This window comes from Sminthopsis crassicaudata, chromosome 4 (assembly GCF_048593235.1).
Source record: "Sminthopsis crassicaudata isolate SCR6 chromosome 4, ASM4859323v1, whole genome shotgun sequence".
Classification (NCBI taxonomy): Eukaryota; Metazoa; Chordata; class Mammalia; order Dasyuromorphia; family Dasyuridae; genus Sminthopsis; species Sminthopsis crassicaudata.
In genome coordinates, this window is record NC_133620.1 from 378,152,789 (window position 1) to 378,168,613 (window position 15,825).

Here is a 15,825-nt window from a genome sequence, read left to right on the forward strand (position 1 = left end):
ATGTGATTTTGATAATTGTGTGAATAGCATACATAGGGCTTAGTCACTGATTGGTATATCTCTCAGGACAGAGGGGAATAAGAGATATTTTGAAATTTCAGACATAGATGGGAGAATAATGAAACAGTATTATCCCCAAACTGAGGATCCATTGGGAGTCTACCTGAATTATACCCTTTGGATAAGATTTTCTTTTTGGTGAAACAATTGGGATTAGATGACTTGCTTGGGTCCCATGGCTAGAAAATGTTAAGTGTCTGAGGTCAGCTTTGAACTCAGGTCCTCCTGATATAAGGGCCAATACTTTGTCTACTGTGCTATCTGAACACTGCTCCTTGTGTAAATCTTTAAGAATAATCCCATCATTTTCCAAAGCTGGAGAGGATAGACCAGTCATGTGCCTTTTGGATCACTGTATTGTCACATATGACTTAGGCACAAGCAAGAGTTGAAAGGAGCTGAAAGTACCTTTACTATGGTAGACAGGACTACTTTGGAGCTGACCAGTAGACAATTACCCTAAGAGATGACTATTTTTTTCTATGTTTATTTTAAACAACACATTTATTAAATGCCTTCTATGTTCAGAATGCTAAGAATACAGAGATGAAAATGACAGTGCATAGTTTCAAAGAATGTACAGTCTAATAGGGCAGAACATGTGTAAATAGACAAACATGGTACTCTGTAGAGGAAAGATCCAGAAAAAAATGCTCTAAGAAAGTCTGAAGAGGTAGGGACCCCATTCAATTTGGCAGAATCAGGGAAAGCTATATTCTGAGCACCTAATTAGCCAAGTAAAAAATGCCCAAGCTCCTAGTATACATGCTTTAAATTTCCTCTTATTTTCTGTTTCCCTTTCTGATGCTATGATGGGTTCTTCTTAAAACAACAACAAAGTACAGGATCAAATTAATTAAAATGGAAAAAAGGAAGTCCCTGACAGACTAGGTAGTTCAGCTAGAATTGGGTGAGAGGAAACCTCAAATTGCCAGTTTGAAATCACAAGACCTCACGGATACACTTAAAAGTCAGTTGAGGAGAAGAGCTTCTGGTTTAAGCCTTTAAGAAGCAAGCAATTGTCTCTGTATAGCTGATGGGATATTCCAGAATCTCTGAATCTCAAGGTTGACAGAGCTCAGGAGACACATAATACAGACTCAACTTGAATACAATTCTCCCACAACTTAGCTGATAAGTTGTCTTTCAGTCTTTACTTAAAGATCTTAAAAAAACAGGAGCCTACTATGTTCAGAGGCAGCCTATTCCAATTTGTAAATAGCTCTAATTGTTAGGAAAATTTTTCTTATAGTAAACCTTACTTCTCCTCATTGCTAATTCCACAGAAACTAGGCTTAGACCATCATTCACACTATATACCAAGATAAGGTCAAAATGGATCAATGATTTAGACATAAATGGTGACATAAGTAAATTGGGAGAATGTGAAAAAATATACATGTCAGATATTCCATGGATAAGGAAAAAATTATGAATAAACAAGAGATAGAGAGGATTACTGAAGTAAAATAGATAATTTTGATTACATGAAATTCAAAAGTTTTTGCATAAATAAAATTAACACAGCCAAAATTAGAAGGAAAACAACAAACTAAGGAAAAATTTAATAGCATTTTTCTGATAAAGGTCTCATTTCTAAAATATATAGTGAACTGATCCAAATTTATAAAAATAAGAGCCAAGTTGCAGGATATAAAATAAACTCATACAAATCATCAGTGTTTCTATATATTACTGACAAAGTCCAACAGCATGAGATAGAAAGAAAAACTCCATTTAAAATAACATAGACAAAATAAAATATTTAGGTATCTACTTGCCAAAACAAACCCAGGAACTATATGAACACAATTACAAAACACTTCTCAAGCAAATAAAGTCAGATCTAAACAAGTGGAATAATATCAATTGCTGATGGGTAGGCTGAGCTAATATAATAAAAATGTCAATTTTAGCTAAATTGGCCTATTTGTTCATTTCCATACCAATCAAACTTCCAAAAAATTATTTTATAGAACTAGAAAAATAACAAAATTCATCTGGAAGAATAAAAGAACAAGATTATCAAGAGAATTAATGAAAAAAAAATACAAAGGTTGGTGGCCTATCAATGCCAGACCTAAAACTATTAAAAAGCAGGAAGTCATTAAAACCTTGGTTTTGGTATTGGTTAAGAAATAGAGTGGTAGATCAGTGGAATGGGTTAGATACACATGACACAATAATCAGTGACTATAGCAACTTAAAATTTGATAAATCCCTAATCTCCAGCTTCTAGGATAAGAACTCACTATTTCACAAAAATGGTTGGGAAAACTGGAAAATAGTATGTCAGAAACTAGTCATAGACCTAAGTCTCACACATCATACCAAAATAAGTTCAAAATGGGTACCCAATTTGGATATAAAGGGTGATACCATAAGCCAAGGGATAGTTTGCCTATCAGATCTTTAGAGAAGGGAGAAATTCATATCAAAGGAGAACTAGAGAACATTATGAAAAGCAAAATGAAGAATTTTGATTACATTAAATTAATAAGTTTTTGTACAAACAAAACCAACAGAAACAACATTAAAAGGGAAGTACAAAACTGGGAAAAAATTTAACAGCCAGTGTTTCTGATAAAGGCCTCATTCCTAAAGTAAATAAGAAACTCTGTTAAATTTATAAGAATACAAGACATTCCCCATTTGATAAATGATTAAAGAATATGAACAGACAATTTTCATTCATGGATATACAATGATTCAATTTAAAAATAAAAGGAATTATTAATAACCAAATATTTGCTTGACTGTATTAAAATAAAAGCTTTCTATGTAACAAAAACCATCATAATTAACAAAAATAAAACTAAATTGTGAAAAATATTTGTAGTAAAACATCAGATAATAATATCTAAAATATATTAGGATTTATTATAAAATCAAAGAGATATGAAATAGAGAAAAGATGACAAAGAAAGGCCTAAGCCCTCTACAGACCTTTCCAAACACCTTTAAAAAATATCTTAAAATAAATTCTGGAGCAATAAAACCCACAAAGGATGGGGATTAAATCATTCTAAGGCAAGTTAAAAGATCCACAGGAAAGGTTTTTTGTAGGGTGAGAGTAGAGCATAGTCCAATGCAGGCCATGTCAGTGCAGACTGGGCCTCAGCAAACTAGGAGCAGGCATCAGGAGTCAATGAAATAATAGTGGCAGTGGCTATTTCTGAAGCTCCCAGACCACAGATGGTAAGGGGATCAAACAACTAGTCAATAAATATGGTGGAGAAATGAGCAACAACTGAAAAAAAATCATAGAAAGTTACTATGATGACAAAGAAGATCAAAACATACACTCAGAAGAAGACAAAGTCAAAACTCCTACATCCCAAAACCTCCAAGAAAAATATGAATTTCTCTGATATCATGGAAGAACTCATAAAGAATTTTAAAAACCAAATAAGAGAGGTGGAGAAAAAAATGAGAAAAAAAATTGGAATAATATAATAAAACCATTAAAAAAGATCAATACCTTGGTAAAAGGGGCACTCACCAAAAACCCCAGCATCTTTAAAAATCAGAACAGGCCAAATAGTAAGAGGTACAAAAATTCAAAGAGAAGAATGCCTTGAAAAGCAGGATTGGCCAAATGGGGGAAAAAGATTTATAAAAAGTCACTATAAAGAGGAACTCCATAAAAATAGAATAGGCCAAATGGAAAAGGAGGTTCAAAAGTTCACTGAGGATAATAATTTTTTTTTTTTTGCCCATTTTAAAAGACTGAGGGCAAAGGGGAGATTGTCCCAAGCTTCCTCTATAAGTGGCTTCATGTTGCCCTGGGGTGGGTGCTGCTGGCTTCCTTCTGGTGCTGGGTGGGTGTGGTCAAGACCCACATTATTCTGGAGTTCAGGGGCTCACTATTTGCCTTTTTTAGTTGCATTGGATGTCTCACAGCTAGTATACTGATATACTGGTTTCTGAATCAGGACAGAGTAGCCAACATTGCTATATTCTGACTAAGAGCCTCCCCATAGATTCCCCCAGTGCCTAGATACCACACTGCCCTGGGTTCTTGTGCTGCACCTGCATTTGGCCACTTCCCCTATACCCAATCGAAACAAACCTTTTCTGAAATTTTTCCAAAATATTTTCTGCTGGAAATTTGTTACACTCCAAATATTTGTATGTTCTGTCACACCAAAACCAGTTCAAAGGTTTAATCTGGTATTGATCTGAGGGGAGCCAGAAAGACCTCAGACAAAGATCTGTCTACTCTCCACATCTTGGCTCTGCTCCCAGAAAATAATTCCTTAAAAATTATATCTGAGCAAGTGGAAGCTAATGATTCTAAGTGACATCAAGAAATAATAAAGCAAAACCAAAAGAATGAAAAAAAAAAAAAAGAAGAAGAAGACAATGTGAAATATATCATTGGAAAAAAAAAACAATTCACCTGGAAAATAGATCCAGGAAAGATAATTTTGAAATTATTATATTTCCTGAACCATGATAAAAAAAAAAAGATCCTAGACATCATCTTTCAAAAAATTATCAAGGAAAACTGCCCTGATATTCTAGAAACAGATAGTAAAATTGAAGTTGAATGAATCCACCAATAACCTCTTGGAAAGAGATCCCCAAATGAAAGTTTCCAAGAATATTATAGCCAAATTCCAGTTCTCCCAAGTCAAAGAAAAAATATTGCAAGCAACCAGAAAGAAACAATTCAAGTATTGTGGAATCACAGTGAGGATAACACAAAGTTTAGCATCTTCTACTTTTAAGGATAAGCAAGCTTGGAATATAATCTGCAGAACAAAAGAGTTTGATTATGACTAAGAATCCCCTACTCAGCATAAGTGAGTATAATTCTTCATTGGGAAAAACTGGATATTCAATGAAATAGAGGACTTTCAAGCATTCCTGATGAAAAGACCTATGCTGAATAGAAAATTTTACATTCAAATACAAGACTCAAGGGAAGTATAAGAAGGTAAACAAAAAAGGGAAATCACAAGGGACTTAATAAGATTAAACTGTGTACACTCTTCCATGGGAAAATGATATTTATAATTCATAAAAATGTTCTCATTATTAGAATACTTATAAAGAACATACACACACACATATAGAGAGAAAGACACAACAGAGATAGACAGAAACAGAGACAGAGGCAGAGAGGGGGACAGAGAGAAAGACAGAGAGAAAGCAAGAGAAAGATGAAGAGACACAGAGAGATGGAGATGGAGAGACAAATACAGAGAAACAGACAGACACACAAGCACAGAAAGAGAAACACACATAGGCATAGAGAAATGTGTCAAATTTTATAAAAACAGCCATTCCCCAATTAATAAATGATCAAAATTATGAATTGTCAATTTTTAGATGAAGTAACCAAAACTATCTATAACCATATGAGAAAATGCTCAAAATCACTATTGATTGGAGAATACAAATTAAAACAGTTTTGAGTTATCATCTGATCCCTATTAGATTGGCTAATAAGATACAAAAGAAAAAAGACAAATGTTGATGGGGATGTGGGAAGATTGAGACACTAATGTATTGTTGATGAAGTTGTGAACTGATTCAAGCATTGTGTAGGGCAATTTGAAATTTTGCTCAAAGGTCTATAAAAATCTGCATAGCTTTTGAACTAGCAATACCACTACTAGGTCTGTATCCCAAAAGACATAAAAAAACAAAAAAGAAAAGGATTTATATGTATAAAAATATTGATTGTAGCTCTTTTCTGGTAGTAAGGAATTGGAAATTGAGAGGATGCCCATCAACTGTGAAATGGCTGAAAAAGTTGTATTATATGATTGTGATAAAATATTATTATGCTATAAGAAGTCATGAGCCAGATGCTCTCAGAAAACCCTGGAAAGATTTACATGAACTGATGCAAAGTGAAGTCAATAAAACCAGAAGAAAGTTGTGCATAGTAAAAGAAATATTGTAAGAAGGGGTCTGAGAGGGAAAAAAATATGGAACACAAGGTTTTGCAAAGGTTAATGTTCGAAACTATCTTTGCATGTATTTGGAAAAATAAAATGCTATTTTTTTAAAAAAAGCAAGAGTACAAAAAATAAATGTTGAAAAGTGTTTTTATATTTAATTAGGGTAAAATAAAACAATAAGGAGAAAAAAGAAATCAGAGATAAGTTCCAGCATACGGTGGGTAAATGATCAAAGAAAATAAACATTTATATTAGAGGAAATAAATCATATGAAAAAAGTCTCAACCTCATTAACTATCAAAGAAATAGAAATTAAGTTTTTTTCTTAGGTATATCTCATATCTATTAAATTAGCAAAAATAATTGTAACTCAATTCTCAACAAAGCTGGGTGGGAAAGGAGCATTATAAGGTGATAAACATGTGGAGTAATCTCCAGACCATATTGCTACAGCAATCTCATTACAAAAAGAGTAGTTACAGTACCCTGAGATAAAATTATAACAGAAGTAGTGAAGGAAATGAACTAAGTGTGGTGTATTGTATTTCTAAGATAGAATTAGATATTTTGTAGAATAGCAACAATGGAGTTTCAGAGGAGTTATTGGACTACATTAAAGAGTTTTGAGAGGCATGGCAATAATGTAAGAGAACAAATCTAGAGTTACATAATCCAACTAATACTTGAAATCTGGGTTTACTCTTCTACATTGTGGTACTTCACTAATCTATTGCTGATGATAGCATCTTCCTTCCCTTAATCTTGACACTGGGCCACACAAATTATCTTGAAGCTTCAGACAAATCTCAAGAAGATATTGTAATCATCAGAAGAAAGGGGGCCAAAGGTTCTAGCTGCCGCTGACATTCTTTATGACACGTCTTAAAGGTTCTTAATGTCAACCCCTTTACTTGTGCCATTGATTTCATCTATCATCTCCTCAATGTGTGCAAATTATCAAATAAATAATGGGATAAAACAGTATATAAGAATGTGTTCCTGTTACTTATACCAAAGATCTGTAATTTCCCCAATATGGGTGTGCCTTCTACTAACATAGATCATGAACTCCATGTAACTTAACAGATATAAGAAGATGGATTTAGAAGAAGCAAGAAAAGAAACAAGGATTTAGTAAGTGCCTACTATGTATCAGGTTATGTGAAAGGATCTCAGATTTTATTTACATTTATATAGTATTTAAAGGTTTATAAAGGTTTATAAAATAAACATTATTACCATAACTTTCATTTTATAAAGTAAAAACCTGACCCCAAAGAGGTAGAATGTCTTACCCAATGTTTTAGGACTACTATAAATAATAGCTAGCATTTATTTACACATAATTTTAAAGTTTGCAAAATGTTTTCACTATACCATTTTATTCTTAAAATAGCCCTAAGATGGGCCAATCTTAGCCCTAAGTAGGGACCAATGCCATCTCCATTCTGTAGATGAGGAAACTGAGCTTTCAAAAAGGAGATTAAGTGATATCCCCATGGACACTAATTAGAGTATCTGAGACAGGATTTGAACTAGGATCTTTCTGATGACAAGCCAGTATTATTGCTATATACAATCTATAGACAGAGATGTTAAACCACAAGCCATCCTTTCTTTACATAGTATCCACATAGTAAACACTGAATAAATACTTCTCAGTTGATTGATTCTGGCTTTACAGTGTCTCATCCTTCCTGCCTCCATCTATTAAGATGTTCTTTATGAATTGCTTTTGGCCAAAAAATAAAAATAATCATTCTGTGACCATTTTGAATATGATTTTGAATTTAAGTTGAATTTAATTCCTTGAACAATAGATATACAGTCTATAAGTCTGATCTTGAAGCCATTCTAGATTAAAAGGATCATCCAGAGCTTATGTTTAGTTAGCACAACTTTTAAGAACTGAGCATTATCTTCATTCCATGATGAAATTTGTGTAACTTCTAAAAAAGGGTGCGCTGATTCTGCACCCCAGAGTTGTTTTTTCTTTCTTTGGATGAAGGAGAGGGGAAGGTAGACTATTTTTGCTCTGAGACTACAGCAGATATCTAGCAGTTCAAACTTACCCTTTTAAAAATTCTTCAATCCCTTCCACATTTGTCTTTTGCTATTTATTTTTTTCATTTCTTCAGCCTCGGATAAGTCTTACCACTAATCTTTACCATCCTTTCATGCATGCTGCTGAATGTTGCTCTGCTTGAGAAAATTATACAACTATTCCTTGATTCCATCCCCACCTATCTCCTCTAGTAGATTGTTCCTCTGATCAGTTTCTCTTACTAATTATTTTTTCCTCATTGACTGTTCCAAATCTTTTTTCAAGCCATCTAAATCACCATCTTCCCTAATTACTCAATAGAAGATCTCTCCTTAAATAGCACTGAAAAATGAAGAATTGTTTCTTTTAAATTACTAAATAATGTATTTCAAATCACCTCAATACCCCCATTTTCTCCTTTTTTCTAGTCATAAAGGTTCTTAATGTCAACCCCTTTACTTGGGCCATTGATTTCATCACCTACCATCTCCTCAAGCATCTTATACCTTTGATCATCCCCTCTTGCTCATTTAACTTTCATTCTCTTCATTCACTGGTTCCTTCCTTAATGCTTTCAAACATGCTCAGGATTCCCTATCCTTAAATTCTATCCAAACATCTCAAGTTATTGTTCTCCCTTTCCTAGACAAATTTCTAGGAAAAAACTGTCTATACTGAGGGTTCTTAATAATGTTTGTACATGTGAGTTTGTGTGTGTGTGTGTGTGTGTGTGTGTGTGTGTGTGTGTGTGTGTGTGTGTGTGTGACAGACTCCTAAAGAAGTCTGATAGGGCCAGACACAGATATGTGCACATAGACACAGGCTAAGAACCTCTTATTTATTCTGTTGCTTCCATTTTCTCACCTTCCAATAAATTCTCAACCCCTGTATTCTAAATTCAGTCCCATTACTTAATAGAAATGCTCTCTGAAAGGTCACCAATGATCCCTTTTTGCTTAATCCAGTGAACTTTTCTGCAGTCCCTGCCCTCTTTGATTTCTTTTTGGCATTTGATACTACTTATCACCAATTTCTTTTAGACATTCATTTCTTCCTGGGTTTTTATGATGCTGCTCTGCTATTTATCAATTCCTTTCATTCTCCTCTGCAGGGTCACTATTAGTATCTGGGTCCTATGAGTAGAGAAACCTTAGGTTCTGTATTGGACACTATCTTTTTCTCTCTTTCTATTTTTTCCCTTTATAACATCTTCAGCTCTAACATATCAATTATTTTTTCTGATCAAATGACACCCTCATCTCTCTCTTGGGACCATCTGAAGACCACCAGCTTCCTGCTTGATGTCTCAAGTGCTTTTAGATATCAACATACCCAACAATAGAGCTCATTATCCTCCTTCTATCAACTCTCCCTATTTATGTTCTGGAAAGAACCAGCATTACCCAATCATCTTTTCTTAACTCAGAGCCTGTCACTTATTATTAAGTACTAAATTAAATATTAAGTATTTAAGTTTTAAGCATTTAATAATTAATTGGTTGTTTGATCCTGGGTTCTTTATTCCCCCTCACCCCCCACCACATGCTCTCATCTCATATCTAATCAGGTGCCAAATCAGTTCTACCACCTCAATATAGTCTGTATTCTTCCCCTTTTTTCTACTCATACCACTGCCATCATAGTTACAGCCCCCATTACTGCTGGGCTAGACTATTGTCATAACTGTTAATTTGGTCTCCCTACAGCCAATCTTGTTCCCTTTCCAATCTATCTTCTATAGAGCTTCCAAAATGATATTCTTAAAACAGATGTGAACATTTTATATTCTAGCCAAAATAGCCTGATTGTTATTTCCCCAAAATGATATTCAGTCTCCCATTTCTTTAACATTACATGGTCTGTCCCTAATGAACATCTCAGGTGCTCTGTGTCTGATTCTTGGAACTCCTAATTCTCTTGAAAATTCAGCTTCAGTGTCATCTTTTTCTTATATGAGATGTCTCTTGGTTCCCCTAGTTGTTAGTGTCCTTTCCTCCATTCAAATGTTATATTTTGAAGTATATAATAGCTATTATTTATATAGACTCCAGGTGCAACTCCACTATGTAACCTAGCTGTCATATATTTGTCAGTGAACATCTTGTCTTCCTCTAGTACACTCTCTGAGGCTGAATATCATCTTATTTTTGTGTTTGTATCTCCAATGCCTCTTAGAGGTCCTGGAACATAGTAGAAACAAATAAATGCTTATTGATTAATTAATAGCAATTATTCAAGCAGACTTAGTAGACAGATTTGAAGTCAGGAAAACTTATGTTTAAATTCAGACATTAGTTGCAGTATGATCCTGAACAGATTATTTAATTCTGTTTATCTTAATCCATTGGAAAATGAAATGGCAAATCACTCCAGTATCTTTCCCAATAAAACTTCATGGACTGTATGGTCCATGGGGTTACAAAAAATCAGACATGATTGAACAAGTCAACAACAAAAATCAGTCCCTACATCTTCATAGTTTGAAAAGGTCCCAAGAGACCAAACTATTTGTAGCAGTAATAGCAGTGGGTGAGGAGCTAAACATCAGTTACTTAAATAGCTTTGGTTTACCAGAAAGAATGAAAAAAAGCAGAAGAGAATTAACTAAAAACTAAAGGGAGTTATCATGGATGAATCCTCTCTTTCTACTTTTTTTTCTTAAAGCTAGCATTTCTCTAGCACTTTAAGGTTCACCACATGCTTTACAAAAGTTTTCAGTTGATTTTTACAACAATACTAGGAGGTAGGTGCTATTATTGTCCTCATTTTACAACTGAGGAAACTAAGTCAGCCAGATTAAGAGATTTGTTCAGGATTACATGGCTAGCAAATGCCCAAGGCTGAATTTGGATCCCAGGTTTTCTTCACTCTAGGTCCAGTATTCATTAAGCCACTCAATTCCATTATAACCCCAAAACTCTTGGTATTGCTTTAATGGGGGAGCTGGATATCTGAAGCAACTTGGTGAAGGAGTGAGTTTTTTGTCATTCAAGGAACAACCCAGATAAGTTTGGAGGAGCTCAGTGTTAGGTTGGATACAGGATTATTCATTTATGAGCCTCTACAATTTTTGAAGAATCTCTTAAGTCATATCAGTAACAAACTTCACTAATAAAGCTTTCTGTGTGCCAAATATTAATATAAAGACAAACCTGAAAGAATAGTGAGGTTTTGTTCTGTATTGGTAGAAGTCAAAGGCACACCATGAAAATCACAAATTGCTGGTCTAAGAAATCTGTTACATTTGCAAGTAATGGAGCCTTTTCTGACACCTTTGGTTCTAGAGCCCGAATTTCTGTGTCTCAGTGCTTAAGTAGCATATCCTATTCAGAGACAAGCAGACTTATTCACCCAAAGCAACTGTTTCTTCTGGGTTATTGGGTCCCACAGATTCCAGCTTATCCTCCTCTTCAATGTCACAGTACCTTTAAAAGGCAAGTACAATTAAAATATATTTTTTTCCATTTATTCCAGCTCTGTCATTATAATCAAGGCTGAGAGGAGAGAGCACCAAATAAGCTTCATAACTCCTTGACACTGAATCACTCTAGTGATCAGGCTAAGGCAAGCCTCCTGGACAAAACCATTGTTGGGAGTTTCCCCATTCCAAGTGGGGAACTCAGCCTCCAAAAATATCCCAATTGACACTTACCTATTTGTAAAAAGAGGACAACTGTAAACCATTGCAGTAGATGTGTCATGATCTTGAGCCTCAGCTGGAGCCCGGCCCTGAGCCAAACTGCTTTTTTGAAATTGTGCCAAGAATAGAAAGTGATATCTAGTTCACATTTCCTGTCTTTAACTACTGTCTTTGTAGAAGTGGAGATATGTCCTACGTCAGTCAGCCAACAAACACTTACTAAACACTTACTACTTCTGGGCACTGCCCTAAACACTGGGATATAAAGAAAGGCACACTTCAGTCCCTACTCTTAAAGAGTTTGGTATTTTGGGGTGGGGGGCCAGGGGTGAGAGTGGAAATGTGCAAATAACTTCATGCATATAAAAAAATAGAGACAGAGACAGAGATAGAGACAGAGAGACAAAAAGAGAGAGAGAGATAGACAGAGAAAGACAGAGACAGACAGACAGACAGACAGAGACAGAGAGAGAGAGACAGAGACAGACACAGAGAGAAAGAGAGAGAGAAAGAGAGGGAGAGGAAGAGGAGAGAGAGAGAGAGAGAGAGAGAGAGAGAGAGAGAGAGAGAGAGAGAGAGAGAGAGAGAGAGAGAGACAGAGAGACAGAGAGACAGAGACAGAGACAGAGACAGAGAGACAGAGAGAATGATAGAGGGAGGGAGAGACAGAAAGACAGAAAAAGACAAATACAGAGAGACAAACTGAGACGGAAAGACATAGGCAAAGGCAGAGAAACAGAAAGAGAGAGGGAGGGAGAGAGGGAGAGACAGAGACAGAGATAGAGAAACAGACAGTCAGATAGATAGAGACAGAGAGAGCGAGACAGAAAGACAGAGACAGGAAGCAATAGACAGAGACACATACAAACAGAGATAGAGAGACACAGACAGGGAGACAGATTTGAGAAAATGTATTAGTCAGATGTACTTTTTTTTTCTTTTTAATTTGAGTTCTGCTCTCAGGTAGAAGGGGCACTATCCCAGATTTCTTGTTTCAGTGACTGCAGGCCCTGGACGTTTACCTCATGCTGGACTGATATTGCCCTGAGGACTATGGTGGACCTTCATGTCTGGTGCTATGCTGGGAGAGTGGGGTGGGGGTGGGGGATGGTGCTGCTGGAGGCTGTAGGGGTCTGGTGGCCCACTTGGTGCTGAGCTGGAGTCCTTGTGGTGGTGACTGGCATGTACTGAGGTCTGGTGTGGGTATTTCTGTGTTTCTCTGTGATTACACTGCAGAGTATGGTGGTTTGGCAGCCTGGAGCTGGGTAGATGCATATGGTAGTGCCCAGATCTACTCTTTAGGAAGATTACTTTGACAGCTGAATGGAGGATGGACTGAATTGGGGAGGAACTTGTGGCCGCAGAGCACCCAACATGGTGTTGCCATTGTCCAAGCATGAATCCAAGATAACCGGAAATTTGAGACTGAAGATGGAAAATGATATACACATATCATTTGTGGATAAGAGAAAGAAGTGCCAGAGGTTGAATGCGGATCGAAACACATTATTTTCACTTGTTTCATGTTTTTTTTCCTTTTGTTCTGTTTCTTCTTTTACAACATGTCTAATGGCATTTGACATGTGAAACTTGTCACTAGCGAGATTGAGGCTAGATAAGTAAACTTGAGAAAAATATGTACAGAGATAATTAAACACCCACTACTTCATGAGATCATCAACTAAGGCAGTATAGAAGAAGGCCAAAAGCAGAATTAGTAAAGCAGGGCTGGAGGTCAAGAGAGAGGTTAGAGCTAGATATGTAGATCTGGGAATCATTTCTACACAGATAATTATTGAAGCTGTAGAAACTGATGCAATCACCAAGTGAGATTAATTTAAGAGAAAATAGAATCCAGGACAGAGATTTGGGAACACTTAGAATTGTGGAAATGGCCTTACATGAAGGAAATGAGACTGAAAATGAGTGGTCAGAGAGGAAGGAGGAAAAACAGGAGATAATAATGTCACAGAAATCTATAAAGGAGAGAATATCCAGAAAAAGAAAAGTCAAGAAGGATGAGTATTGAAAAAAAATACTATGAAATTTGGCAATTAAGAGATGATTGCTAACTTTGGAGAGAGCAGTGCCCAGTTAAATGATGAGGTCAGAAACCAGTTAAAATTTAGTGAGAGGAGACATGGAAGTAGTCAGTGTAGAAATCTTTCTTAAGTTTAATTCAGGGGCAGGCTAGGTAACACAATGGATAGAGCCTAGAGCCTGGAGTCAGAAATTGCTATGTTCAAATTCAACTTCAGGTAATTGCTAGCCAAGTGACCCTGGGCAAGTCATTTTATCCTGATTACCTTTAAAAAGTGAAAGTTTAGCCCAGAAAGATAATACTGGAACAACCTATCTAAGTATAAATTAAGAAGAATCTCCAGTGCCTGGTTTCAAAGTTTCAGTGTACTGTGGAATATGAAGAATAAATATGATTATTTGAAATGAAGAGTTCTGAACGACAAACAGTTCGCATGGAAAATGAGAGAGCATACAGGGAGGTAACATTTGAAATTGGAGCAAGTGAGTATATAGATCTCCAATACTATCTATTCTTTCTTACAAATTCACACTATTAAAATCTAGGTGCAATTATGCCTTACTTTCATTGCTTTGTCTGTCATAATCTCAAAATGGAAGGGTTATTTCCTCTCAAAATCCTCATAATTTCTGTTTTAATGACTTTATTTGTTATATTTAAGGGGAAAATTATCATGTTTCTTCATACCTTGAGCAATGATATTACTTTTTAGGTTCAAGGTCTAGCAGGGGCAATTAGTTGATCAGTAGATAAAAGGGAACCTGCCCTAAAGACTGGAGGAGCTGAGTTCAAATCTTGTCTCAAATATTTGACACTAGCCATGTGACCTTGGGCAAATCAATTAACTCCAATTTCCTCATGATCCCCTCCACCTCCAAAAATTCAAGGTTTAGGACAAAGGAAGTTTTTTTAATAAAAATTTTTAAACACTTTTCTTTTTAAATTTTGATTTCCAGATTTTCTCCTTCTCTCCCACACCTCCTCCACTCACTGAGAAAGTAAACAATAAGATATTAATTATACATGTGAAATCATGCAAAACATGTTTCCACATTAGCTATATCACAAAAAGTAAAAAAAAAAAATAAAATGAGAAAATTATACTTGAATTTGTACTTATCAGTTTATCACCTCTCTGGAGGTGGATATATATTGTTTTGTTGATTGTATATACTTAAGAAAGTAGAGTAGTGGAGAAAACATTTATGATGCTGATTACCTTAAAATTATGATTTATGTTCTCTTTTGCTGGTTGTTAAACATTTGCTCCCAACTGATTGTTAAATATTTGCTAACATACTCTTGCCTAAAGGTAAAATAAGCTGCTCAAGCTTAAAAGCTAGTAAATATAAAAAGCAAAACCATAATCAATCACCCAACAAACTTTTATTGGGTATCTACTACATACCAAATACTACTCTCAAAGAGCTTGTATTCTAATTCAGCACTGACCACTTTGCTCTCACTGACCAAAGGCCAAATAAGTTATATTTACTCTTCTCCATTATGCCTAAGGGAGTTGGGTTGTCTATCTAGCAAAACTCTCTGTCATTGAATCTAGTCCCCAGTGATGGTGTTCCTCCAAATATAGGAGAATAGTCTCTTGCATCCAGTTCCATTTAGCCATTAAAAATTATATTAGCTTTACTTCAAAACGTATAATCATAAATATGCCTATTTTCCCAGCATAATCCTTGCTCTCCATTTTGTACTACTTTGCACCGTGAGGAAGGAAAAGGGATTAAATTCATAGTTTATTTCAGTTTCTACAGAGGAGGGTTTCTTAAACTTTTTCTACTCAAGACTGCTTTTTGTCCAAGAAATTTTTATGTGACTCTGGATATATAGGTATATAAAATATGCATATAAATCAAATATTTATTGATAATAAATTATAATTTTGTGACTTCCACATTCAATTACAAGACTCCTTTTGGAGTCATGAGCCACAGTTTGAGAAGTTGGGCTATAAAGTGTAGTCCCAATTTTAAGTCCCAAACCTTTGGGCTTCTTAGGGATTGCCTTCTGGCTGGTTAGCCATAACTTTCTTCCTAGAATCTTGATTCCAAAATCACCATGGTTCCAAATTTAAAGTGGTAGAGATCATTGCCAGAACCTAAAACTG

General features: G+C 35.4%; 1 protein-coding gene across 3 annotated transcripts in view; it reads right to left on the reverse strand.

The window, feature by feature from the left end:
* The window catches only part of LOC141539477 (SLAM family member 9-like), a 58,656-nt gene extending 46,803 nt beyond the window's left edge, over positions 1–11,853 (reverse strand). The window contains exon 1 of one of the 3 annotated variants that reach the window (XM_074262327.1): positions 11,672–11,853. In XM_074262327.1, coding sequence (XP_074118428.1) covers positions 11,672–11,720 — 49 coding nt within the window. In that variant the 5' untranslated portion in view covers positions 11,721–11,853. The remainder of the gene's footprint in view (positions 1–11,671) is intronic. The other 2 variants (XM_074262328.1, XM_074262326.1) reach the window with 2 other exon arrangements.
* Positions 11,854–15,825: the final 3,972 nt, after the last annotated feature.